Here is a 27,361-nt window from a genome sequence, read left to right as displayed (position 1 = left end):
CGTTACTGCTAGGCCAAAGATTCAGGATGCTTCTGCATACTCCGCAGAAGAAAATCGAATTCAGTGGGACATCGCAGAGAAGTTATCTAGCCTTGTGGAGCCTTTTCTACAGCCTGCAGCCTTGTCCTGCTGGAAGAATCTGAGCTCCAAAAAGAGTGATTAGGTCCAAAGAAAGAAATCTTCACTGGGCGAAGGGGCGCAAAATATCCAGCAGCTAAGGACCTTCTCTGGGCGCAAAATTCATATTTCTCCCACTCTGAGCTTCCCCGCCAAAATTCAACAACTTCACAGAGACCTTGTCCAGCAGCTATCCGACGATGTGGAGCCCTCTTCGGCCACATCTGCGGCCTTGCCAAGGATTTTAGACTTCCATTTCAGAGACTAAGGGCTTGATTTAGAGTTCTGCGAATGGGTTACCCAGTCACAAAAGTGATTGATATCCTATCTGCCATATTCCAAGTGCGATAGGATATAATGAACTAGTAATATGGCGGATGGGATATCAGTCACGTTTGTGACAGAGCAAGTCATTCGACAAACTCCAGATCAGCCCCTAAATCTGAAGGCACAAGTCCCTACCGGGTCAAACCTGGTTTCTCTAGCTGACCCATGTGCCATTGTGGTAGACCACAAATTGCGCTTAAGTACCAGTCAAGTGTAACCAAATGACTGTGATTAGCGCTTAACACTTTTTGCCTCTATTTTCATAGTTTAAGTTTAAATATTCATAACTCAGTTTATCTTTTTGGGTTTGTGTTGTTCTAGTGCCATTTTATTTATTAGTTTATTATTAAAATGAACTCTATTTTTCTAAATTGGTTAGGAATTCTTCTTGTGTTGTGTTTTGCCAGAATGACTCTTTTAAAACACTAGATATCCTTTATACATTGCCTCTAGGTTAACACTATCTACAGTGTACCTTAGCCATTATAGGGTTGAGCTCAGGTTAATTTAGTGAGTTTCAGGGTTCACCCTGACAAGGGTTGTGATTATTACTTGAGGAGGGTACTCTCACCCCTCAATTAATACCCCAGTTTCTTACAATGCCGTATATACATTTTCTATGCAACATCCTCAAGTCATCTTCCCCTCTTCTTTCACATACTGTGTTAGCTACAATCTTCTTTAAAAAGAAAATTAAACCCGACATTACCTGCTGCCATGGACTACATATTTACAACTGCATCCAAATGGGTTACTTGCTCAAAAACGACCATGCCAATTATCTGAGTTCCCCATGTCTTTTGTTTATTTTATACCAAGAGCTTGAATACGATGTCTTTTAGTGCTCTCTCCACAATGTGTATCTTTAAGCTTTTCTTCTGGGCACAGAGCACTGAAACCCATTACTCCTGTTAGCTTTTCCCAATTGCTCACTACTTTTTGTTCTGTCTTAAAAAGTGGGTTTGTGGTCCTGGTGGTCTGTACGCGTAGGTGCATCTGATGGTGGTTCTGGCTTCTGGGTGGAGTTGGAAGTTCATGTATTCCATGATAGGCATGTGGTCATTGTTGGTGATTGAGCAGGTGATAGATTCCTTGTGTATTATGGCGATGCCTCCGCTGTGTTGATGCCATGTCAGTTTCATTTTGTAGCTGGAGGGAGTTGCGATGGTGATGTTGGGGGCTGACTTGAGGGTGAGCCATGTCTTGTTGATGAAGGTGACTTCGGGGATAATGGTGGAGATGGTGTCCCGTATTTGCAGAGTGATCTGGCATTGATCTAGAGACATTTGAGTTGGTCCTGGGGCGGCTCGTCGTCTGTAGTGGACGTGGTGTCGTTCGGAGGGGTGATGCTCTTCGTGCTGAAGCGGCAGTGAGTGCAGGTAAATGGTCCTGCTGTGGTGTGTGGTGAGACAATGCAGCAGTTTAATCCCTGCCCTATCAGCAATGAGCTCGGTATACTATATTTAAATGTACATGTTAATACTTTTCGATAGAATACTTTGAATGGAATGCTAACACATAGTGATGCCATTTTATGTGATACACAACGTAATAATATAGGAGTTGATTCATGTGAGACTTTATTGAATGTTCTAATAGCAAATACATTTAAAAAACACTGAGGTTAAAGGCAGTTGTTCCGGGGTCAGTGGGCATCACTAGTAAACTTAACAAGAAACCTGTACCGGATGTGTAGAAGAGTTTCTGTTTGTTTTTCTAGAAACCACACCTATTTATCATTTTCTTTGTGTGTACTGGCATATCACCAAGAGGAGGATATGGAAGTCGGTGTCTAGGCAAAAATATTTGTCATGCCCATTTACAAAATATGACTAGAGAGTTTCTACGGTAATCCTCTTTCTATGATTTACAAGCCCAGTAAGAGAAATCTGTTCTGTGATGGTTTACAGATTGTGTGGAAGAAACCTTTTCTTACAGTGGCTATAACAATATCAAAGTGTATTTTTGGGTTAGGTGAGAGTGAAACTGAAGAGCGCCAATTTCAAAACCTATTGTTTATCTGTTTGAAGCATTTATTATTGAGCTCCTGTCTTACATTAACTACTTTAAGAAATATGTTTGCACCACTTAGGTTAAATCGCGCACGAATGTGACTAGAAAACAATCACTTAGTTATAATCACCTCAATAATATGTTTATACTAAGAATTATTTAGAACAAGAAAACTACTTTTTACAGAGCACTTCAGTTAAAGTGGCCATCTTGAAAATAATGTGATGGCTTTTCTGGAACTAGATGGTAACGAGTGTATATGGGGTTACATTCAGCCACGCCATCCCCAAACTCATCCCCCCTCGCCATCGAATTCAAACACTGCATCCTCCTGGGGAACCTCAACTTTCACCTAGACAACACCACCAACCACCTAGAAAGACTAGACAACATTGGCCTCAAGCAGATCATCATCAATCCCACGCACAGAACCGGACAAACGCTGCACGCAATTTTCACCTCCAGCGATAGAATCAAACACTGCCACACATCAGAACTAATCTGGATGGACCACGCCATCATACACTTCACCCTCATGGGCCCACCACACACCAACCCTGTTAGAAATGGGGGTCTCCAGTTGGCAGAGGTAGGTACCTTTGTTCGAATAGAGACCATTGCTTCTAGTCAGGGTAAGGGGGATACAAACTGTAGATAACCCCTACTCATCCCCTGGGTAGCTTGGCACGAGCAGACTGGCCTATCCCAAAAGCAATGTGTAAAGTATTTGTACTCAAAACACACAGTGATAACACCACAAATGGAAACCACACCAGTTTACAAAAATAAAGTATCTTTATCTAAACTCAACAAGACCAAAAAAATCCAACATACAAGTATTAAGAAAAGTGACTTTCAAAAGGTTTTAGCAACTGAGTACATAAAAAACTATGGATGCGTGATTTCGTTGCAACAAAATTCACCAAGCCAAAGAGCAGCAGCGATGGGAAGCGTAGAAAAACAAAGAGATGTGTAGTTTCTTTAAACCTTGCATGCGATAGTTCTGCTGAGCACTGCGTAACAGTGCGTCGGGTCCGGTCTGTAGGGGGAAGCGGTGCATCGATTCCGAGACAACTCTGAGCCACGGGTGACGCGTTGGGGACAACTTGCAGCACAGGGACGATGCTTGGAAATCCGGGATGCGGCGGCGTCGAGCGGCACTATGTCAATTTCTTCAGCCGTGATCCCTAGCTGTGTCGATTCTTGCAGTGGCGATAAGGGTTGCGTCGGTTTCGGCAGCGGCGCGGTGATGCAGGGAGATTTTTCCTGCACCACAGCGGTGCGTCGGAAAACTGTTGCAAGAAGAGCGATGCGTCGATTTTCTTGTTGTTGTGTTGCTTTCCAGCTCCCAGCAGCAAAAGCTCCAGAGGTCCCACGCAGGCACTGCTTGGCCGGTCAGAACTCCCAGCAAGGAAGCTCAGGGGAGCCAGGGGGTGAAGTCTTTGTGTTCCTGAGACTTCAAAACAGGAGGCAGGCTCTACTCAAGCCCTTGGAGACTTTCCTCAAGCAGGGGACACAGCAAAGTCCTTCTCCTTTCCTAGGCAGAAACAGCAACTGCAGGCCAACCCCAGACACACAGCAGGGGCAGTACTGCTCCTCAGTTTCTCCAGCTCTTCTCCTTGGCAAAGGTTCCTCTTGATTCCAGAAGTAGTGTAAAGCTTAGGGGTTTTAGGTCTAATACTTGTACCACAAAATGTCTTTGTTCTCTTTGTGCTGAGAAACCCTGTACTCAGTCATAACCAATTCTGGGGGGGGGGGCACTTTGCAAGTGCACAACAAGCTCCATTGTCAGTGTGAGCCCTGGCTCCATACAAACCACAGGGGGGCAGAGCCATCATTGTGGAAAGCAGACACAGCCCTATTCAGGTGCAGGTGCTACTCCCCCCACCACTCCAAATGCAGACAAGGCCTATTCAGCCTAGTGCTGACTCAACCAGACTCTCTGGAGCCACTGCACATCCCCAGCCTCTGTCACTCCAAGGCCAGACAGTCAATACACATCCTAGTAGAGGCACACTGGATGGCTAAGCAAGAAAATACCGACTTTCTAAAAGAGGTATTTTCAAACACAGAATGTAGAAATCACCCTCACTAAAAGATGCATTTTAACATTCTGAGTTCAGGCATACTAAACTTTATTTCTCGATCTTGTTCCAATGGGAAGTTATATTTTTAAGATGTTGCAAATAAACTCCCATTCTGTCCTATGGGCAAGATAGCCTTAAAACAGTGAAAAACAAAATTGGCAGTATTTCACTATCAGGACATGCTACACACACCAGTACATGTCCTACCTTTCACATACACGGCACCCTGCCCAGGGGGGTACCTTGGGCCTGCTATTGGGGTGCCTTACATGTAAGAAAAGGGAAGGTTAGGGCCTGGCAAGTGGGTGCACTCGCCAGGTCGACATGGCAGTTTGCAACCTGCACGCAGACACTGTTCTGGCAGACCTGAGTTTGCTTTTCAGGACTACTCATGTGGGTGGCGCAATCAGTGCAGCTGGCCTCACTCGCCACCGTCCCGCGCATTCGAAGAACAACCACCGGCGGGAGATCCTTCTCCTATCTCGCCGTCAAGACACGGAACACCCTCCCACAGAGCCTACCCAGACCCAAGACCTGCTGACCTTCAGGAGGATACTCAAGACCTGGCTGTTCGATCAGTAGACCACCCCCCCCCAGCGCCTTGAGACCCTCGCGGGTGTGTAGTGCGCTTTACAAATGATTGATTGATTGAGTAGCATTTGATTTACAGGCCCTGGCACACTTAGTGCACTTTACTAGGGGCTTACCAGTAAATCAAATATGCCAATCAGGGAGAATCAATTGTTATAACAATTTCTACAGGGAGCACTTGCACTCTGACACTGATCAGCAGTGACAAAGTGCCCAAAGCATCTAAGCCAGCAAAACTAAATCCAGTACAGCATCAAAAATACAGGAAGAAGACGCAAAACGCCAGGGGAACCCACGCCAAAGATGCCAAGTCTAACAAACCCCGTCTGGGACAGGACTTCCCACCGCAACTGGACCACAGTAACCCAGCACAATAGGCAGACGTCCTCAGCACCACCCAGTCAAACTTCACAGCAAACCTGGCCCAAACAGTAGAGAACTTCAAAGCCTGGATCACCAACGTTGCCAACCAAGTCTCCCATCCATACCACCCAAGACGCACAGACCCTTCAAACAAATCAGCTGGTACAGACCAGACCTCAGCACAGCAAAACAAATGTAAACAACAAGAAAGAAGATGGCGGATCAGCAAAAACGACATCGACTGAGCCACCTACAAGTCCACCCTCAACAAATACCATCGCCAGCTCAAGGTTGCAAAAAAGGAGGCCCTTGCGCAGCACATCGAAACCAGCATCAACCAAGCCAAGGCACTATTCACCATTGTCAGAGAATTCTCCTGCCCCTCAGCGACAGCTTCCACAACTCCACCCTTCCAAGAACTCTGCGACTCCCTCACTGATAGCTTCCACAACAAGATAGTGACCATTTACACAAACTACGAACCCCAACCCTCCATCATCCTCAACAACTCATTAGACCACAACCGCCAACCACGCAATCACTGCATGGAAACAATTCAGCACAAAAACAACAACCACTGATAAAATCCATACTCTCATGGGTTCCTATGTACCCCTGCCCCCACCGGCTTTCAACCTCAGAAGCAATGGGATCGGCCACCAACTCACCACCATCCTCAACGCCTCCATAACCACAACCACTTTCCCAGACGCATGAAAGCATGTGGAGGTCAGACCCCTCCTCCAGAAACCATCAGAAGAACCAGAAGAGCCACACAACTACTGCCCGTTCACTCTCCTTCCGTTCCCCACCAAAGTTATAGAGAAAGCCATCAAAAATCAACTCACCGAACACCTAGAAAGAAATGACCTAATGGACCCATCCCAATCGGCTATCAAGGTCAATCACAGCAACAAGCAGCCCTCATTGCAACAACAGACAACATCCTCCTGGATCTCTCTGCGGCTTTCGACACAGCATCACACCACACACTCCTCCAGCAACTTCACCAGACTAGAATCACAGACAACGCCCTCAGATGGATGGCATCCTTCCTCACAGTATGCACCCAGAGAGTCCATATCCTCCCTTCACCTCGCACCCCAAGGCCACAATCTGCGGAGTACTCCAAGGCTAATCTCTCAGCACCACCCTCTTGAACATCTACATGACCCCACTCGCAGACATCATCAGATCATAAAATATCAACATCACCTCCTACGCCAATGACACTCAACTTGTTATCTCACTCTCAGCCAACTCCATTCAGACAAAGACCAACTTCCACAAATGCATCAAAAACTTAGTGACATGGATGAAAAACAACTGTCTCAAGTTAAACACAGACAAGATGCAAGTTCTTATCTTGGGCAGACACACAAGCCTTTGGAACGACTCCTTGTGGCCACCAGAGTTCGAACCGACCCCCATGCCAAAAGACCACACCCGCAACCCTGGCATCATACTAGACTGCAAACTCTCCATGAGATGTCAAGTCAACTCCATTGCATCTGCCTGTTTCAACACCATCCGCATGCTCCAAAGAATTTTTGGATGGCTTCCCACCAGCAAAACGGTGACACAGGCCATCATCACCAGCCAACTAAACTACGGCAACGCATTGTATGCAGGCACAAACTCCGAACTCGTGCTAAAACTTCAGACAATACAGAAAGCAGTGGCCAGACTTATCGTCAACCTGCCCAAAAGATCACCCACAGCCTTAGAGACCGCCACTGGCTCCCCAACCACAAGAGATGCCAGTTCAAGCTCCTGACCACGCATTAAAACACTCCACAACATCAGACAAAATTACATGAACCACCCCCTCACCTTCCACCAACCCACCAAATACCTGCACTTCGCATACCTCACACAGACGACTCGAATCCACGGCAGCCACACCTGAGGACCCTTGTTCTCTCACCTCGCTGCCAAAGCACGGAAACCTTCCCACTCCACCTACGCACCTCACTCTTGCTCAACCACTTCAAAAAAGGACTCAAAACCTGGCTCTTTGAATGTGAGCCGCAGCACAGTGCCTGGATAGCCCCCGGGGTGATAAGTAGCGCTTTACAAATACTACTTGATTGATTGAAATGTCACATGATTTATGAGTTTTACAAAATTTAAGGAAATCGGCACATTTTGAAAAGAGACATTTACCTTTTTAAGAAACGCACTGGGTGAGGTTGAATGCAGCAACAGAGCATCACAGTTTAAGTGGATTGTAGCGTACACTTTTATGAAATAAATAACACAAATAAACACTTGCCATGATGCCTCCAGTGTTATACTGCCTTGAAACTTATCAACAGCTATATACAAACAACTGTAGAACGTGTTGGCTAGCAGGCACTCCTTTTTATCTGTGTTATTGACGACTAGTATAAACCGCAGGCTGCAACATTTAAAAGACTCATTTTTACATTTACTATTTGATTTTAATGCGGCAGAAAGAGAGCTGGTGGGTCCAGCCTCTTGCCAAGTACTTTCTTGTGAGAGAAACTGGCTCTGATTCGAGCCACAATTCCGTAGGCCTTTCTGTAGATAAGACATGAAGGAAATCATTTTCATTTCAAGTTGGCGCGTGGGTCAGAACTTACCTCAGGGAAACAATTATTTTCTGCACAGCACTTTGAACGACGTCCCGAGGCGAGATCCCCAGGGGTCCGACGGCCAGCTGTAATAACTGCTGGATCATGTCCAGAGACTGACCCTCCAGGCACATGGTCACTGCCAGGCTGCGGATTTTCTCTTTCTCTGAGCGCGATAGATCATACAGGTGAGCATACTTCTGCAGTACGTCCTGCAAAAAAGAGCAAGGAGGAACCTTCAGACAGTGTACACGACACTGCGCTTACAGCAACAAAGACCGGGATATCAGAACATACCCACCTAAGGGAGGTCAAGAACAGCAGCCAGATGGGTAAAAAATGGAAGCGCCTCAGAACGGGGAAATGGAATAAAGGAAGACTCCTAGCGGCCTTTACTTGGCCCTGAACTCCTTATAATACTACTTTAATAAACAATCTAGAGGAGGAAATATGTGGCCTTGTTGAAACACTTGCCGTACGGGAATTTCTCTTATTGTTGCTGATACTGTCCTCTCTCTTCCCTGGCCAAAAGAATTTAATAGAGGGGGTCCCAATTATCTGCTGTAATATGCAATATCTGAACTACATTGACGGAAAACTGGTGGGGCAAAAAAACAGGAAATCTGAAAAAAGACTATTAAGCGGTTGGCCCACCACTGCGCATCCTCAACTCCTGCAGACATTTGATAAACTGAGTTCTCTGGCATGCACCCTTTTCGCATACAGCATGTATATCAAAAACAGTTACACCTTTACTAGTTTCTAAATGCTCCAGCTGTCAGACAGGTCAATGCCTCCATGACCCTCCTCCAATGTTGATTGGTCGTCTGGTCATGGCAGCAGCGTCTGCTTGATCCTGTTGTAATGCTGTTCTGGTTTCAAGAGTCTGAGGCCACTCACTGTGGAGGAGAATGACCTGCAGCTACACCAGATTTTAGAAGGCTGTTTGGGCGGGGGAATAAGAGCTGTGCAGAGTGCATTCGCATGTTTGACAGAGTAATAGAGAAAATCTGAATAAATTGTGAGTATGTGTCAGAGGGATTGGTGCGTTTGTCCGGGGATGCTGTGATGGGCGTCCAGGTTCAGGAGTCTGCCTAGCATAATGCTTGACATGGCAGTTGTATGCTTCGCAACATTCCAGATATCCCAGGCATTAAGTGGAGGGGTCATCATTTAATGGTCACTCATATCAATATTTAGGCTATCTCAGGCATAATGGTAGACCATCTAGGGATGCATACAGATTCCTAGCATTTGCTCGTACTCCATCTCTTTGCAGATTTTTCATAATTTACTATTTCCTCATCATTCTAAAGATAACACTCTTTTTACAATTTTCCACCATCATATGGCTTATTTACCATGTGACTTTTACCTCAATCCATTTGAATAATTAAGCCTCTAAAATGGCTAACCCCTTAATCTTAACCTGTTATTCACAAGCTCTATTAAACACTGAGGGCCAGATGTAGGAGCCTAAATACCGGTCGGTAACGTTACCGACCGGTATTTAAGAATTGGCATGTAGGGGACCTATTTTACCGATTCGGTAAAATTACCGAATCGGTAAAATACCGATTCGGTATTTTTACCGAATCGGTAACTTCCCGATGTAGGTAGGACTCTTCTGAGTCCCAAGGGCCTTACAGAATCGGTATTTTACCACCCAATCCAATTGGGTGGTAAAATACCGAATCCAGGTGTGCATGCCCTTAGGGCATGTCTGTGTGCCACATGGCACACATGCCTGTATTTGGGGTGCTAGAGGGTGTCAAAGTGACACCCCCTGCACCCTTGCAGGAATCGGTATTTTAGAATCGGTATTTCCCATTGATTCCTATGGGCTTCACAGCCCATAGGAATCAATAGGAAATACCGATTCGGTATTTACCGAATCGGCAAATACCGAATTTTAAAGAATCGGTAATTCAATTACCGATTCTTCCTAAATCTCCATCCTTCATATTTACCGATTCATAAATACCGAATCGGTAAAATTCGGTGTTTATGAATCGGTAAATACGATTCTCCTACATCTGGCCCTTAAGCTCTAACACCTTACACCCTTACCCATAACCAATTGCCCAATACACTTACCTGCTTACCGTTACACCCTTTATCTTTTAATCCCTTGCTCCTTTACTTTTAATCCATTACACCAATCCCTTATCCGTAGTCCTTTTACCAAAACATCCTTAAATTCTTACCTTTACATGCTTAAGTCCTTAGTATACAGGCCTTATGCCCTTACCACCTACCTTTAACCCTAATCCCATTAATCTTTAACCCTGTAACCTTATCCACAACCCTTTCCTTTACACACATATCCCCATACCTTTTCCCCTTTACCCATAACTCTCACCCCTTAATCATATCCTTACCCTTGTCATTACCCTAAACCCCTTACCATTTTACCTTTAAATCTTACCTTTACACCCTATAGCACACACACCCGACCTCTTATCCACCAACACTTGCCCTTTCCCTAAATCCACTTACCTTTTATACTTTTAACTCCCATACCCTAACCCAATACCAAGACTCCCACCCCTTACAATAACCCCTTTTCATTTATCATTAACCCCTTAAAACATCAATCCCTTCTATTTGCTTCCTTAACCCTTTCCCCATTGCCTTAACCCTTCCCTTTACCCTTACATTTAACTCCTCATCCTTTTACACTCTGCCCATAACTTCTTACTCTTAATCCAACGATATCCTAAACTATTATCCATATAATACTTATGTAGTATCATTAGGTTACTTACAATGAAATGACAAACAATGAGTTTGTGTATAATGAAATTGTAGTCCATGAGGAAATTGCATGACAATAAAATGGATGTAAACAAATGGTATAGTCCTCATAGTGGGCAATCTAAACAAAAGAGTGACTAAGCATGCCATAACTGTAACCCCAGACACATGATGCTCACAACATGTTAGGCAATTGTTTTACATAATTCTCGCTATCCCTGGCCTAACAGAATTGACAATCCTGATCATATAGTTGACTTCCCTAGTGTTTGAGGCTCATGATAAATTGGAATAACAGGCAGATTGTAAACATACATGAGAACGCTACATGCACATCACTTCACATCTATTCAAAATGCAAGTTTCAAGCTGTCCACTTTGCCTCCTGATGAGTTAATTGCTCATGTCGGTCCGCCACTGCCCACTGGCCTTCGGTACACTGTACGCTACATGTTTTTACTATTATCTTCAGTCATTAGGACAAGAGAACAGGTTGCCCCAGGAACCAGTGTCTTTCCTGACGCGATAAAATAAATAAAAGATTTTTAAACTTTAAAAAGACAAACTTTTTTCACTGACTTCATAAGCTTCTAGTACAGCATAAACACTGTTCATTAAAAAAATAAGGGTGCAGATATTTTCTGCACATATTGAGCAATTTGGGGGAACCAACATTTAAATTAAATCCTGAAACGCCTCACAACACAAGGTATAGATTCTTTACGAATGGGGGATCTATTCCCAGAAACATCGCAGCATGCTACTAGTTTATCGGTCAGCAGCCAAGCATGTCACTGACATAGCTGAAACATCCATTGACACAAAATTGACATTTGCTGAAACCTGGCTGAACGACCACTCTTCCCCTTTGTCTTTGCGACCGCAATTGGTGGTGGATTAGTCATCACACATAAAAAAGATCTTTGCTTAACTTCCTTCCACAATACTAAATACCCTACCTTTGAATATTTAGGAGTCCAGTTCGCCTCTTAAGGCACTAACCCCATAAAATTTCATATCATCTATCACCCGCTAGGTAAAAAAAGACACAAATCGAGGAAGACTTAGAAGGCCTAATAACGCAAAACTCCCTAAAAGGCAGCACAGACACTACACTAGGAGACCTAAATCTGAACCTGAATAATGTAGAAGATCCAATAGTACAAGCCCTATCCACCCTCCTGGAAGCGAACAATCTCACCCAACACTGCAACAAACTTACAATAAGATCTCTACCCTTGACGCAATCATCTCGAAGCACAACAACCTATCCCTCCACTCTATCCTACCCAGTGACTGGACTGACCTCCACCAAATTCTTTTTGATCTCAAGGACATCCAACCTAAGGCCCATCTCTAAACCATCCATCCCAAGCACTGGGCGAGGAACATACATCAAAGCCTCCAGACAGAGCTACAAACATTAGTCAGTTCCCAAATTCTTCCCCCACCTGATCTAATCTCTGCTGACGACCTCATCGAACACTACAACACAACAATGGCAGAACTCCTTGAGGAACAAGTTACTTACCTTCGGTAACGATATATCTGTAAGAAACATTGGTAGTGATAGATTCCTTACCTTAGAATTACCCCCAGGCGTCAGACTAGATCCAGAAAGTTTTAGTCAACAGTACCCCTGCGCGTCGGTAAGTGGCATCGTGCAGCTCCGCGTCCGTCGCTGGCGTTGTGGTCGCCGAGTTGATGTCGCGGGCGCTGTTTAGACACTACCCACGCGTGCGGACGTCAGTTCTGTACACGAATTTCCGCGCCAGTAACGCAGTGCCATGAAAGAAACTGACCACTGGTGCATTGAAACTAGGGCCCTGAAACGGATGACCTTAACCCTAGAAATCAGTTCGCAGAACGGGGAGGATGGGTGAGGCGGTAAGGAATCTATCACTACTAATGTTTCTTACAGACATATAGTTACCAAAGGTAAGTAACTAGTGCATCTGAAAGAAACACATAGTGATAGATTCCTTACCTTAGAATAGATACCCAGCAATACCAACCCCAGTGGTGGGTCTGCGAACCAAGATGATACCAGAAAGTCTCTCCGGACTTGGCTGTCCAGGCAGTAATGCTTAGTAAATGTGTGCAGCGAGGCCCACGTGGCTGCCTGACAAATGTCTTGCAGGCGGAAACCACGTCCCAATGCAGTAGTGGCTGCAATTGCTCTAGTGGAATGAGTACGCAGCCCCACCGGAAGCTCTCTTTTAGCCAAAGAGTAACAGGCTTTGATACATAAGACGACTCAGCGGGAGATAGTCCGGGAGATAGCCCGGCCTTTCTTAGTGCCAATGTAGCCAACAAAGAGTTGGTCATTCACCCGGAACTGCCGTGTGCGGTTGAGATAAAATGAATGCGCACGTTTTGGGTCCAGACAGTGGAGCCTCTCTTCCTCTCTGGAAGGATGCGGAGGTGGAAAAAAGGTAGGCAAGGTAATAGTCTGCCCAATGTGAAAGGCTGTAACAACTTTTGGCAAAAAGTTAGGACGGGGCCTGAGCACAACTTTGTCCGGATGGACCGACAGAAAAGGAGGCTTACAAGAAAGAGCCTGGCACTCACTCATTCGCCTAGCGGAGGTGATAGCCAGAAGGAAGGCAGCCTTCAAGGTCAAGAGACGAAGAGGGCAGTTATGAAGGGGCTCGAAAGGGGCACACATGAGGTAAGTAAGAACCAGATTCAAGTCCCTCTGCGGTATCACAAAGGGAATAGGAGGGAACAGGTGTGTAATGCCTTTGAGAAATCTATTTACAGCAGGGGACTTGAAAAGAGAAGGCTGATCAGGGAGCCTGAGAAAGGCCGAAATGACAGAAAGATAACCTTTGATAGTGCCCAGAGCAGAGCCCTGCCAAGATAAAGAAAGAAGAAAGAAAAGGGCCTCCGAAAGAGGGACAGAAAGGGGATCCACAGCCGTTGCTGTGCACCATGCCACAAATTTGTTCCACCTGCAGGTGTATACCACCTTAGTGGAGGGACGCCTGGTTGCCAGATTGACATCACAATCTTTAGGAGGCAAGTCGAAAGGAATCTACTGGCGCTGCTCAATCTCCAAGCAAATAGGTGGAGGCTGGACAGGTTCGGGTGGAGGACCGCCCCCTGCTGCTGTGATAGAAGATCCTCCTGAAGAGGCAGTCTGATCAGAGGATCGATGCTCATACTGAGTAGCTTGGGATACGAAACACTTCAAACCCAGTCTGAGGCCATGAGAATGACTAGGGCCCGGTCCCGCCTGATCTTTTTCAGCACTCTGGGTAGAAGTGGTATAGGTGGAAAGGCGTAGAACAGACCGCAAAGCCACTCGCGACGAAAAGCATCGCCGAGCAAGTGCCACCTTGGAAATTCCAAAGCGCAGAACTGATGACCTTGCACGTTCTCTTCGGTGGCGAATAGATCTAACCAAGGCTCTCCCTACTGCCAAAAGAGACCTTGCGCCTCGTCCGAGTGACGGCGCCATTCGTGATCTATCATGCACCTGCGGCTGAGTTGAACCACCAGGAAAATTCCCTGATGGTCCAGCCATGTCCAGAGGCGCAGAGCCTCTTGACATAGGGTCCACGACCCCACCCCGCCTTGCTGATTGCAGTACCACATGGCGGTGGTGTTGTCGGTGAACACCTGCACTACTCTCCCCTTGACAGAGGGAAGGAATGCCTTCAGTGCAAGTCGGATCGCCCGAAGCTCCAGAGGTTGATATGGAGATTGGACTCCGCCGGAGATCAGAGGCCTCTGATCTCCGCGCCTCTCCCATGTGGCCGCCCCATCCCAGGAGGGACGCATCCGTCACTACTGTGAACTTTGGTTAGGGTTGGGAGAGGGATCTGCCTTTGACCAAATGCCATTCCGTGAGCCACCACTGCAACTGGTGTGCAGTGCCCTCCGAGATCTGGACGTCATCGGACAGGTTTCCCTGATGCTGCACCCACTGAAACTTCAGGATCCACTGCAGAGCCTGCATATGCCATCTGGCATGATTGATCAGCAGGATGCAGGAGGTCATGAGGCCCAGCAGCCTCAGGGTCACTCTGACTGAAACCCGGGATAAGGGCTGAAAGATCGGAATCTGAGCCTGAATATCCCGGACTCGCTGTACGGGATAATAGACCCGAAATTGCGCAGTGTCCAGAACCGCTCCGATGAAGAGGAGCTTCTAAGATGGAATCAGGTGCGACTTCGGCACGTTGATAGCGAACCCCAGCAAATGCAGGAGGTCGGCCGTAGTCTGGGCCAGAGATAGAATGAAGAGGAGAACCTCTGAAAGAAGGGCAGAAAGGGGAACAACAGCCTTTGATGTGCACCATGCCACACATTTTGTACATCTACAGGCGTATACCGTTTTAGTGGAGAGACACCTGACTGCCAAGACATTCCAGACTTCGGGAAGAAGGTCAAAAGCTGTCAACTGTCGCCGCTCAATCTCCATGCAAGGAGGTGGAGGCTGGACAGGTTTGGGTGGAGGACCATGCCCTGCTGCTGCGAAGGAAGATCCTCCCGAAGAGGCAGTCTGATCGATGGCCATGTTCGAGAGCTCTGAATACCAGACTCTTCGTGCCAATTCCGAGCCACAAGAATGACTTGGGCCAGGTCGCGCTTGATCTTCTTCAGCACTCTGGGCAGAAGTGGTATAGGCGGAAAGTTGAAGAGAAGACCGCAATGCCACTCGCGACATAAAGCGTTGCCGAGCGAGTGCCGCCTTGGAAATTCCAACGAGCAGAACTGCTGAAATTGTGTGTTCTCTTCAGCGGCGAACAGATCTAACCAAGGCTCTCCCCACTGCTGAAAGAAACCTTGCACTCCGAGTGAAGACGCAATTTGAGATCCATCAGGCATCGGCGGCTGAGTTTGTCTGCCCTGGTGTTCAGGGAACCTGCCAGTTGTTGAAACACCAGGGACATGCCCTGATGTTCCAGCTACTTCCAATGGCAAAGAGCCTCTTGACACAGGGTCCACAACCCCACCCCGCCCTGTTTGTTGAAGTACCACATGGTGTTGGTGTTGTCTGTAAACACCTGCACTACCCTTTCTTTGACAGAAGGAAGGAATGCCTTCAGTGCCAGACGAATCGCCCAGAGCTCCTGAAGGTTGATGTGGCGTCCGGACTCCGCCAGAGACCAGAGGCCTCTGATCTCCGCCTTTCCCAAGTGGTCCCCATCCCAGGAGTGACGCATCTGTCACCACTGTAAACTCTGGTTTGGGAAGGTAGAGGGATCTGCCATGCACCCAATCCTGGTTTGTTAGCCACCACTGCAATTGGTGTGCAGTCCCTTCCGAGATCTGGACACAATCGGAAAGATTCCCCTGATTCTGCACCCACTGGAACTTCAGGTCCCACTGCAGAGCCTGCATATGCCACCTGGCATGATCCACCAGCAGGATGCAGTAGGCCATGAGGCACAGCAGCCTCAGAGTCAATCTCACCGAAACCCGAATATCCCGGGCTCGCTGTTCGGGGAGATTCTGAGAGGGAATCAGGTGTGACTTCGGCACGTTGATAGTGAACCCCAGCGAGTGCAGGAGGTCTGCCGTAGTCTGGAGGTGAGAGACGACAGCCTGGGGCGAGCCCGCCTTCAACAGCCAGTCGTCGAGATAGGGGAAGACTGGAAGCCCTGATCTGCGCAGATGAGCGGCGACCACCGCCATCACTTTTGTAAACACCCGAGGGGAGCTGGTAAGGCCAAAGGGGAGCACGGTAAACTGATAATGCTCATGGCCTACCTTGAACCGTAGGTAATGCCTGTGGACAGGCAGGACATGATGTGAAAGTAAGCATCATGCAAGTCCAATACTACCATCCAGTCTCCACGGTCGAGGGCAGACGGGACCTAATCCAATGTCAACATTTTGAACTTCTCCTTCCGGAGGAAGCGGTTGACGTCCCTGAGATCCAAGATAGGACGCAGGCCTTTGTCCTTCTTGGGTACCAGGAAGTAGTGGGTGGGAGTAACAACTATGACCTACTTCTGGGACAGGGACTCACTCGACAATTCCTTCGGCCAAGGGAGCCGTAACTTCCTGACGGAGAAGGGCCAAGTGATCCTCCGAAATGCGATAGATTGTTGGTGGCATGGAGGGAGGAGTAGTCTTGAAGGGGAGGGAGTAGCCCCTTCGCACTATCTTCAAAACCCACCTGTCCGACGTTATGTTGTGCCAGTGGCGGAGGCGATGGTGGATCTACCACCCACTGGCAACTGGTTTCCCTGAAAGGTCGGACTAGGAAGGTTTGGAGGCTGCTACAGAGGGGGCGCTGGTGGACTGGCCCGCCCGCTGGCCCAGACCCAAGATATTGGGTCCTGTGTCCACAGAGAGGCTGGGTAGTTTGCGCCGGGCTGTGGCCCTGGGTGGAACATGGAGGGGGGGGGCTTCCATAGCCATGAAAGGGGCAAAAGGCAGACTGAAAGGGGCGAGAGGGGGCAGCGAGGCCCAAGGATCTGGACGTAGCTCCAGAGTCCTTGAATCGCTCGAGCGCATTGTCCACCTTGTGGCCAAACAGGCGACATCCATCAAAGAGCATGCCCTAAAGAGTTGATTGGACATCCCCGGAGAAGACAGTGGACCGCAGCCAGGCATAGCATCTCAGGGCTACTGACATAGAAATCGTCCTACCCAGCGAGTCGACAGTATCCAGCCCACACCGAATGGCTAACTTTGCTGCGTCTCTGCCCTCTGCGACCGCACAGGAGAGAATGGCCCGGGCCTCCTCCGGGCACTGTGGCAGCACTTGTGCCACCCTGTCTCACAAAGAGTGGGTGTAACGGCCCAAGAAACATGCAACCACAGTCCTAAGCTGGCGGAAGAAAAAATCTTCTTCCCAAGATGCTCCAGCTTCTTGGATTCCCTATCTGGGGAATCAGTAGGGAACGCACCTTTGGACGCTGAGCTCTCGGGGTAGGGTGTTGGGAGAGGAAAATTGGGTCGCCCGGGGCCTGGCGGTGGTGTTGGAAAATCATCCAATCCATGGGAGCCCCTGTGCGGGGCTTGGACCAAGGGCCCAGAAGGATGCCTGTGAGGGCCTCACTGAACGGCAGCAGGCGCTCCGAAGAGGCCGCTGTGGGCTGAAGCACCTTAGTCAGGAGGTTAGTCCTGACTGCCACCATAGGAAGCTCAAGGCCCAAGGCCTCAGCCGCCCTACGCAACACCACAGCATAGGAGGCTCCCTCCTTCATGGCCACGGTTGGGGGAGAAAGCATACCAAGATCTGGGGAGGTATCCAGACCACTGGCCTCACACAACTCCTCTCTCCAGTTCGGCACTTCAAGCTGGTCTGTGAGAAGGTCAACAGACCCTTCCCAGTCCTCCTCACACTCCTCTGGATAAGGAACGCCAAGGTAGAACAGTGGTACAAAAGTACCGGTCGGCACTGGTCGACGCCGGTCCGGCTCCATGTCCAAGTCAAGGGGAAGTCCGGGGCCGATGCTGGACGGGGACACAACCAGCGTCGGAGGTGGCAGAGGCGTCGTCAGAGGTGCTGGGGAGGAGTCATGAGGTCGACTGGCACCGATCTGGATTCAGCCACCGGCATTGAAGGCCTAGAGCCCCCAGGCGAGTCTGCAGGGCACAAAGGCACACCAGCAGAGCCTAAAGGCCGAAAGATGGAGTGGAGGGCTTAGTAAAATGCACGAACCTGCACAGGGGACCCACCAGCTTCCGGGAAGGGAGGAAAGCGGAGCCATCCCAGCAGGCTCCGAGGGTGGAGCCAAAAGGTGACAGCCTTCACTTCCCGCGTCGGCCGACGGACGGGAAAAAGGCAAAGAGCAATGGTGCTTCTTCGACTTCTTTTTGTGCTTCGACTTACCAATGACGAAGACTTCGAGGAGGAATGATGGTGGTGACTCCACGACCGGTTCACCGACCTCCCTCTCGACTGGGACCTTGAGTGGCGTGGAGCTGACTGCCGGGCCTCCAGAAGCTTTTGGGACTGCTTCTGCAAAGACTTCGGGTTCATGGCCCAACAGTTGGAGCACGACTTTGGGTCAGGGTCGCGCTCCAGGCACCAAAGGCACACGAGGAGCGAGTCCGTGACTGACATCAACTTGTGACAGGAGTCACAAGGCTTAAAGCCGGTCCGATGATGGGACATCCCTACGTGCACCAGGAGTCGAACTCCTCTAAAAAGATGTCGACAAAAGTCGAAAAAGAGTTAGTAAAAAAATTACTAAGGGTACTTCTCTCTCCGGATCTACGGTGGCTGGTGTGGAAAAAGAAACAACTGACATCAGCGCGCTGGGGCGGCAGCTAAGTAGATGCTGAAACGTCATCCCGGTACAAAAGGAGGTGGTGATGGACGGAGCATCTGAACCAATCAAACACTCACACCCAGTGATAAGATCTGGGTTTGATCCATCACCGTTCTTTAGCCCACTCTGCCACCCCAGTTCAGACATGGCTATATGCAAATCAGTCTGACCCTGTGCCTCATGGGAACAGTCCAGCCCGAACTGCCAAGCCATGCCTTCCCTGGACCGGAAACAAGCTTCCGAGGACCAGTTTCTGGCATTCCAGCCGTCTTCAGCCCGGCTTGCTTGAATCCAGTGGCAAAGTGAGCAAGGGACTCACGTCTGAGCATACCCTGCCACACTTACGGCGGCCAAAGCGGTACAAAAGGGGGTGGTGATGGACGGAGCATCTGAAGCAATCAAACACTCACACCCAGTCAAAAGATCTGGGTTTGATCCATCAACGTTCTTTAGCCCACTCTGCCACCCCAGTTCAGACATGGCTATATGCAAATCAGTCTGACCCTGTGCCTCATGGGAACAGTCCAGCCCGAACTGCCAAGCCATGCCTTCCCTGGACCGGAAACAAGCTTCCGAGGACCGGTTTCTGGCATTCCAGCCGTCTTCAGCCCGGCTTGCTTGAATCCAGAGGCAACGTGAGCAAGGGACTCACGTCTGAGCATACCCTGCCACACTTACGGCGGCCAAAGCGGTACAAAAGGGGGTGGTGATGGACGGAGCATCTGAAGCAATCAAACACTCACACCCAGTCAAAAGATCTGGGTTTGATCCATCACCGTTCTTTAGCCCACTCTGCCACCCCAGTTCAGACATGGCTATATGCAAATCAGTCTGACCCTGTGCCTCATGGGAACAGTCCAGCCCGAACTGCCAAGCCATGCCTTCCCTGGACCAGAAACAAGCTTCCGAGGACCGGTTTCTGGCATTCCAGCCGTCTTCAGCCCGGCTTGCTTGAATCCAGTGGCAAAGTGAGCAAGGGACTCACGTCTGAGCATACCCTGCCACACTTATGGCGGCCAAAGCGGTACAAAAGGGGGTGGTGATGGACGGAGCATCTGAACCAATCAAACACTCACACCCAGTCAAAAGATCTGGGTTTGATCCACCCCCTTTTGTACCACTTTGGCCGCCATAAGTGTGGCAGGGTATGCTCAGACGTGAGTCCCTTGCTCACTTTGCCACTGGATTCAAGCAAGCCGGGCTGAAGACGGCTGGAATGCCAGAAACCGGTCCTCGGAAGCTTGTTTCCAGTCCAGGGAAGGCATGGCTTGGCAGTTCGGGCTGGACTGTTCCCATGAGGCACAGGGTCAGACTGATTTGCATATAGCCATGTCTGAACTGGGGTGGCAGAGTGGGCTAAAGAACGGTGATGGATAAAACCCAGATCTTTTGACTGGGTGTGAGTGTTTGATTGGTTCAGATGCTCCGTCCTTCAGCACCCCCTTTTGTACCGCTTTGGCCGCCATAAGTGTGGCAGGGTATGCTCAGACGTGAGTCCCTTGCTCACTTTGCCACTGGATTAAAGCAAGCCGGGCTGAAGACGGCTGGAATGCCAGAAACCGGTCCTCGGAAGCTTGTTTCCGGTCCAGGGAAGGCATGGCTTGGCAGTTCGGGCTGGACTGTTCCCATGAGGCACAGGGACAGACTGATTTGCATATAGCCATGTCTGAACTGGGGTGGCAAAGTGGGCTAAAGAACGGTGATGGATCAAACCCAGATCTTTTGACTGGGTGTGAGTGTTTGATTGGTTCAGATGCTCCGTCCATCACCACCCCCTTTTGTACCGCTTTGGCCGCCATAAGTGTGGCAGGGTATGCTCAGACGTGAGTCCCTTGCTCACTTTGCCACTGGATTCAAGCAAGCCGGGCTGAAGACGGCTGGAATGACAGAAAACGGTCCTCGGAAGCCTGTTTCCGGTCCAGGGAAGGCATGGCTTGGCAGTTCGGGCTGGACTGTTCCCATGAGGCACAGGGTCAGACTGATTTGCATATAGCCATGTCTGAACTGGGGTGGCAGAGTGGGCTAAAGAACGGCGATGGATCAAACCCATATCTTTTGACTGGGTGCGAGTGTTTGATTGGTTCAGATGCTCCGTCCATCACCACCCCCTTTTGTACCGAAACGTCATCCCAGCGACTGACAGAGTCGATTGACGCCACCTACTGATGCACAGGGGTACTGCTGAGAAAAAATTATCCAGAACCAGTCTGACGCCTGGGGGTAATTCCAAGATAAGGAATCTATAACTAATAGTCTCTTTCAGATATTAAGTATTCGCAAGATTGCGGGTCATGATAGTCCTGTGACAGTAACATGCTGAGAGTATGTCCTGGAACACACACATGCACAAAATCATGCCAACTGACAGATCGGCCTAATTCTCACAAATGGACAGAAATACCAGTACCTACCGGGGCAAGTACTCGTGGGAGTTGGACAAGGATGACAGGAGCACAGTCAGGCTCCTGGGCTTGAGTGGACAGTCTGTAGAAAAGTGTTAAGGGGTGCGAGCAGGCAAATGCGGCCAAAGATGGCTGATACAAAACACGAAACATGACTTCTTGCTTGTCTCCTCACAATCCAGTATACAACTTCAGCACTGCTGTAAAGATCCCACCGTACTACAGCAATGTCATTGACTAGTCAGGTTATACGTGTGCCTATTAAATGGACTGGAATGCAGCCCAAAGTAGATACCAATGGTTGAGATCACCTCAAGCATCACTGTAGAGCCCACTATCACAAAGTCAGTTATTAACGTATTCAACAGCAGGTAACTGTCCCTCATTTACATCTCCATAGTGTCTATCAGATGACATAATATGCCGGAGTCCCTGTCCACAGTGCAAGAAATGGGAAAGAAAAGCTAGCTGACATCAGCAGAAATGTGAAACCTTCCAGACAGGTAACAAATTATGAAGAGGCGGTATATAGATGTTATCAAGGGCAGGAGACTGCACAGAATGCAAAGGATACCTGAGCACAAGGAGGTGGCCCTAGTTGTATTTTGGGAGCTTACCTCTGGAACACTTTGAGTCCTTTTTTTTAAGAAAAACTGAAAACAGCCCTCAGGCCTTTTGCGTCACAACAAAATCACAGGGGCTACACCAACAGGGTGAAGCTCGATAAACCTTCATGAGCTTTGACAGCGTACTGGGGCTGAAGTAGAGTATAACCAGCCAGCACATGGTGAGAATCCGGTAATTAGTCATAAAGACCAGGTGATCCGGATCGATTCGACCCTGGTCTTCTCATGCGTCACTGAGTTGTGATCTATTCCCATTCTTATAAACTGGTTAACTGGTTGTTTTGGACAGGAAAAGGCGTTGGAGATCCCCATCTGTTGTAGTGTGTGGTTAATTTTAGGTGGAACTATCTTTGTAGGGTGTTAAGAAGACGATTTGCACTTGGTTAGGTAGATTGTGTTGAAGATACTAATTATGTATTGCTCAGGAGTCTAAATATGACTTTGGCTGATACTGATCCATAACATGCAAGAAATGGTTTGTTTATCTTCCCTCCACAAAAAGACAGGTGCACTCTAAGTGAAGATCACCCCAGCCAAATATCAGAGCTGAAAATACCACAAATATTATTCAACTGCCAAAATCTTCCCGCTTTGCGTCACCCAGAAAAGGAACCAGGTTAAACCACAAACTACAGACAACCGTGTTCAGCAATGTTACAAAGTGGCTATCACAAAACAGTTAAATAAACTTCTAAAATCCACATTTTGCATCTTTCCTTCGGGAAGCTTTGGGATTGCCCTAGTTACACATGCATAGGGCACTCTCTTGCTCAAACCTAGTCCTTAAAATCCAAAACAGTAGCGAGGTAGCACACTGTGTGACCTTTTGCATGCTCATGTATACTTTCCCGACTTCATTATTTCAGACTCTTCGCCCTCCAAGATGTCCGCGCAGGGACGGTGCTTTTACAAACAGATTCAGAGAAATTACATCTGCCTCGCCTCCATCTTTTTCCTACATGGAGGCCATGAGAAAAAGCATAGTCTATTCTACTGCTTAGGCAATTGAGACAATAGTGTGCTCAAGGGTTAAACAATACCATTTATAATGAGAGATCTGCAAATATAAGCTGACGCGGACATGTCCCTTCACATGTCCTTGTTCTGCATGATGTCTCTGATTTAGATCATTTTACCTACAGTGAGTCTGTCTACGTGAGCCACTTAAAAAAATGTCACAGTGTGACAGCAGGTCACATAAACCCATCCAAGTAGCAGGTGGCCGCAGTGGGTAATGAAAAGGAAACAGCTGTAGGAAAAGGTTGTTAGTGAAAAAGAAATGCTCATTACCTGGTCAGTACTCCTGAGGTTAGTTATAAGGTCATGACTGAGAGTTGCCAGATGAGCAAGAGATTGCTTCAGGTGGTTCAAAGTCTCCTCGTAAGTAATTGGGGAACTCCCGGCACTGCCGTCCTCAATGGTCTTTTTTCCTTTTTTTTCAGTGATCAGTTTGATTGCTCCGATGGCTTTTTTAGTCATCTGTGTCCGGGATTCTATTGAAAGCTGAAAAAAGGTAAGCAAGTATTTTATTTTTCATCTTATCAAAAGAGATCATGATATTTTTGCTCAAGTTTAATGTTAGCAGTCTCGCTTCATACGATGTGTAAAATGGTTTAAGACAAGAGCATTAAGAAGCTGAGGCGTACAAAATTTTGCTTTGATAAACTCGTTTTCTGCTAGTATCTGTCACAATATAGTTAATGCTTATGTTTATTTGATCCCAGTCACTGCCAGAGCGATGCATTAAGCCAGGCTGCAGCATGGCACTGGAGTGCATGATAAGGAGGGGACAGTGAAAAAGGAGAACGAGTCGAAGAAGTGCTGTGGTCGAATTACCACGAGTACTGCATTTAGGTCTGTTTAGTTGCAGTGCATAGGGAAGCACGCAGAGGGGCGCAGTGTTGTGCTCAACTGTGCCCATGTGTCTTGTTCAGTGCCTTAAATTCATCCACATATTCATGGTAACCTGGAAGCAAATAAGAAAACTTGGAATTCAGGCCTGACAATAAGCAGGCGCCATGGAAGAAATTGATAGGAAACATAATAGTTTATATACTGAAGCCAAAAAAGTGGATGTTTGCTTTCAACTCTGGAGAATGCACAGGATGTCTGGCGGTAGCAGAGATCTGGAACTCTACAGAATTTAAGCCCACAATGGAGACTATTTTTAGTTCTAGGTGGATAGACGATTATGATAACTGTAAGAAATTGAATGATTGGTTGAGGGGGGTTGAAGCACCAGTCAGAAAACAAACAAAATTCTTGTCAGGGTGAACCACAAAATGCCACTAAATTAACCTGTACTTAACCCTCTGGTAGCTTGACACAAAGCAGTCATGCTTAACTTAGAGGTGCATGGCTAAGATGGCAGCTTTGCCCGAAGTTCTGCAGTTCTTCCGGTATAAAGAGCTGATCGGGATGCCCGCTAAGAGGTAAAAAAATATATTTATGTGCCGGAATACAGCATGACCCTGGAGGAGTGACTGGGCACCACCAAACACCATCTGAACCGATGTTCCCCCAGTCCAATATCCTCGGCAACAGCAGATCCAACATGGTAGTCCCAGACCATCTCCCCGAGTCGGCGAGATCCACATTCAATTACAGGCCAATCTGAAGAAACTACTAGTTCCCACCGATTGGTCAGGAACTATAAGGACCCTCTCTTTCTATATGGTGGTTAGGGCTGAAGTCTTATCCCCCACTGCAACACTCTCTGGAGGCGATCTGCCTAACCAGGTGCTCGGCACCTCAGCTCATCCAAAATGGCGGCCTAACTCACCCCCTCAGCGCTCGTCGCTACTGGCCTATCTGAGAGACACCGCTCATGAAAGCGAGGAACCAAGACCTCTGATGATCCCTGCCGAGGGAGATCAAGGTCTTACCGTCCTCCCCTATAGTGATTTGCCTCGAGGTGCACTCGTGCCCGCTAAGCACACTTCCAAGGCATACCCACTCAGCCCGTTGTCGGAAAAGCAATAAAAATATCGAAAGGAAGAAACCGATGTGGGTTAATCCCTCTAATCGTAACAAGGCATTCATGTGGGGATAGTTCTAGTCTCTTTCTGCTTGCACAACTAACAGTGGAACTCAATGGTGATTACTGAGTCCAGTTGCAGTGTACACCAGTGCTAGCTTCTACTCAAAATATTGGTGACTGCTTCTGCCTAAATCCACTACACTCCTCTGATCTATGTTTTAATCTCTGTGGCCCTGTCGCTCTGAATATTGTGAACTTTGACAAGTCTGGACCCCATGTGCAGAGGGCTAGATTTCTTTTCTGCCAACTGAGCTCCCAAAGATCAGATTGTGTTTCTCACAATGTGCTCTGACCTTGCCACTAACATCGATTGATTCTGATGCCAGTTTTCAGTACCCCCAAAGAGTACAATTGTCTGTTTGTACACTCACGGAGTATCATTGTTTGTTTGTGCACAATTTTCTTGACATGAGTCTGAGCGTCAACAGAAGGTGCTATATAGTCAATGGGATCCATTTTTCAGTGTGCGCACACGAGTCCATAACTCAATCATCCTACAGTGCTCCTGGAAGACGCCTTATCTGCGAGGCTACCAGTGCATTTGTCTCAGAGAAGAGGACTAATTCTGCGAGTGCTCAATTTTGCAGTACACCTCCTCACCTGATCTTAGGTCCAATCATCTATCTTGTGTGCCGACTCTTGGATCCCATACTGGCGCAGTGGTACCCCCACCAGACCTTAGTATTACAAAGGAGCTCGTCCTGCAACAATCTATATTTGATATTGCGCCGAGTTGCAGTACCACACTCAATATCCAAGATCCTCACTGAGTGCATTTCCATCAGCACACCTTTCCAGCAGTGCACAAGTACAAGACAAGAGCTTAAACAAATATGAGTTTAGCTGGGAACCACTCTCCTTGCTGGGTACCTCATAATGGTGGTACCACTCTTCTACAAGAATAATCAGACCAACTGTCACAAGATGTCAGATATCGGAGAGGGAAATATGAAGGAATGAAATACCAAGGCAAACCTGAAGTGCTTGAAACAATCGCCACCTATTCCGCAGTTACCAGTAAAATGCATCCCCGAATCCTCCTCTACCTTAGAGGCAATACTCAAACTCAATACTGTACATGACGTAGTTCAGAGCACTAAAACAAACACGGGCCTGCTCAGGTTGATGTGGCAGGGATCCGCAAAGACATTAAAGATTTAACAATAAGAATCTCGAATGCTGAAACAAAGACTTCATGAATGTTCAAGCCAAGCATCTTCAAAAGGTTGAGCGTTCTATTTCCTCACTAAAGAGAGAACTCATGGAACAGGAAGACCACAACCAAAGAAGAAATCTTTGCATCTTTGCATTGCCGGAAGGTACGGAAAGCTCTGGTCCCTCGGTTGCCAATTACTAGGATCCCAGAGATCCCAGATCGCCTTCAGCAAAGACTTTGAAATCGAAAGAGCCCATAGGATTCCAAATTTCAAACCTAAAAACATGTTGACTCCAAGACCTCTGATCTTCAAATTCATACGCCATCAACACAAGAAACAATTGGTGGTACCTATGAGGAAGGCTTTGAAGATCCAGTGGCAAGATCATAAAATATCCATTTTGCAGGACTAGGCTATAGAGACTGCAATTCGTCAAAAAGGTTTCCTGAACTTTCGGAAACGGCTCATAGAAGTGGAAATTCCTTTTTCATTTTCGGGCCCTTTGAGATTTTGAATAACCTTCAGAGGCCAGACCAAATTCTTTGTGGAACCAGCAGATTTAGCAGCCTTCCTTGACAACCAATCAGAGTCACATATGGACTCAGACTCTCATACTAGCACTTTGCACAGGAGGATGGTACCACGTGAGATGTTGTTTCAGGAAGGCTGGTCCCATACCAAGTAATGCCTTATATGCTAGGCAGAGGGCCTTAAAATCTATTCTCTTTTTCATGGGGAGTCAATGGAGTTTTTTAGTCCTTCCGAAATGGGCTAAAATGTAGGGATGTTCAATATTACTCTGGCAGCTGCGTTTTGAGTCCGCTGGAGCTTGGCCATATGCTGTTTTTGGATGCCTAAGTATAGGGCATTTCCGTAGTCCAGTCTAGCCATTGCTAGAACTGTGACTAAAGTTTTTACTGCTTTAGGGGGAATGAATGTGCCTATTTTTCGTATGGATTTTAAAGTCAGGAATGTCATTGATACAACTTTGTTGACCTGATGTTAGAAGGACAATTTGTCGTCAAAGATGATGCCCAAGTTCCT

General features: G+C 47.7%; 1 protein-coding gene across 3 annotated transcripts in view; it reads right to left on the bottom strand.

The window, feature by feature from the left end:
* The window catches only part of NBAS (NBAS subunit of NRZ tethering complex), a 2,361,081-nt gene that overhangs the window by 851,331 nt on the left and 1,482,389 nt on the right, over nt 1-27,361 (bottom strand). For all 3 annotated transcript variants that reach the window (XM_078647778.1, XM_078647779.1, XM_078647780.1), the window contains 2 exons: nt 23,411-23,623; nt 8,105-8,307 (listed from right to left, as the gene is read on the bottom strand). In XM_078647778.1, coding sequence (XP_078503904.1) covers nt 8,105-8,307; nt 23,411-23,623 — 416 coding nt within the window. The remainder of the gene's footprint in view (nt 1-8,104; nt 8,308-23,410; nt 23,624-27,361) is intronic.

Source organism: Lissotriton helveticus, chromosome 6, assembly GCF_964261635.1.
Source record: "Lissotriton helveticus chromosome 6, aLisHel1.1, whole genome shotgun sequence".
Lineage (NCBI taxonomy): Eukaryota > Metazoa > Chordata > Amphibia > Caudata > Salamandridae > Lissotriton > Lissotriton helveticus.
This window is presented reverse-complemented; position numbering and strand designations above follow the sequence as displayed.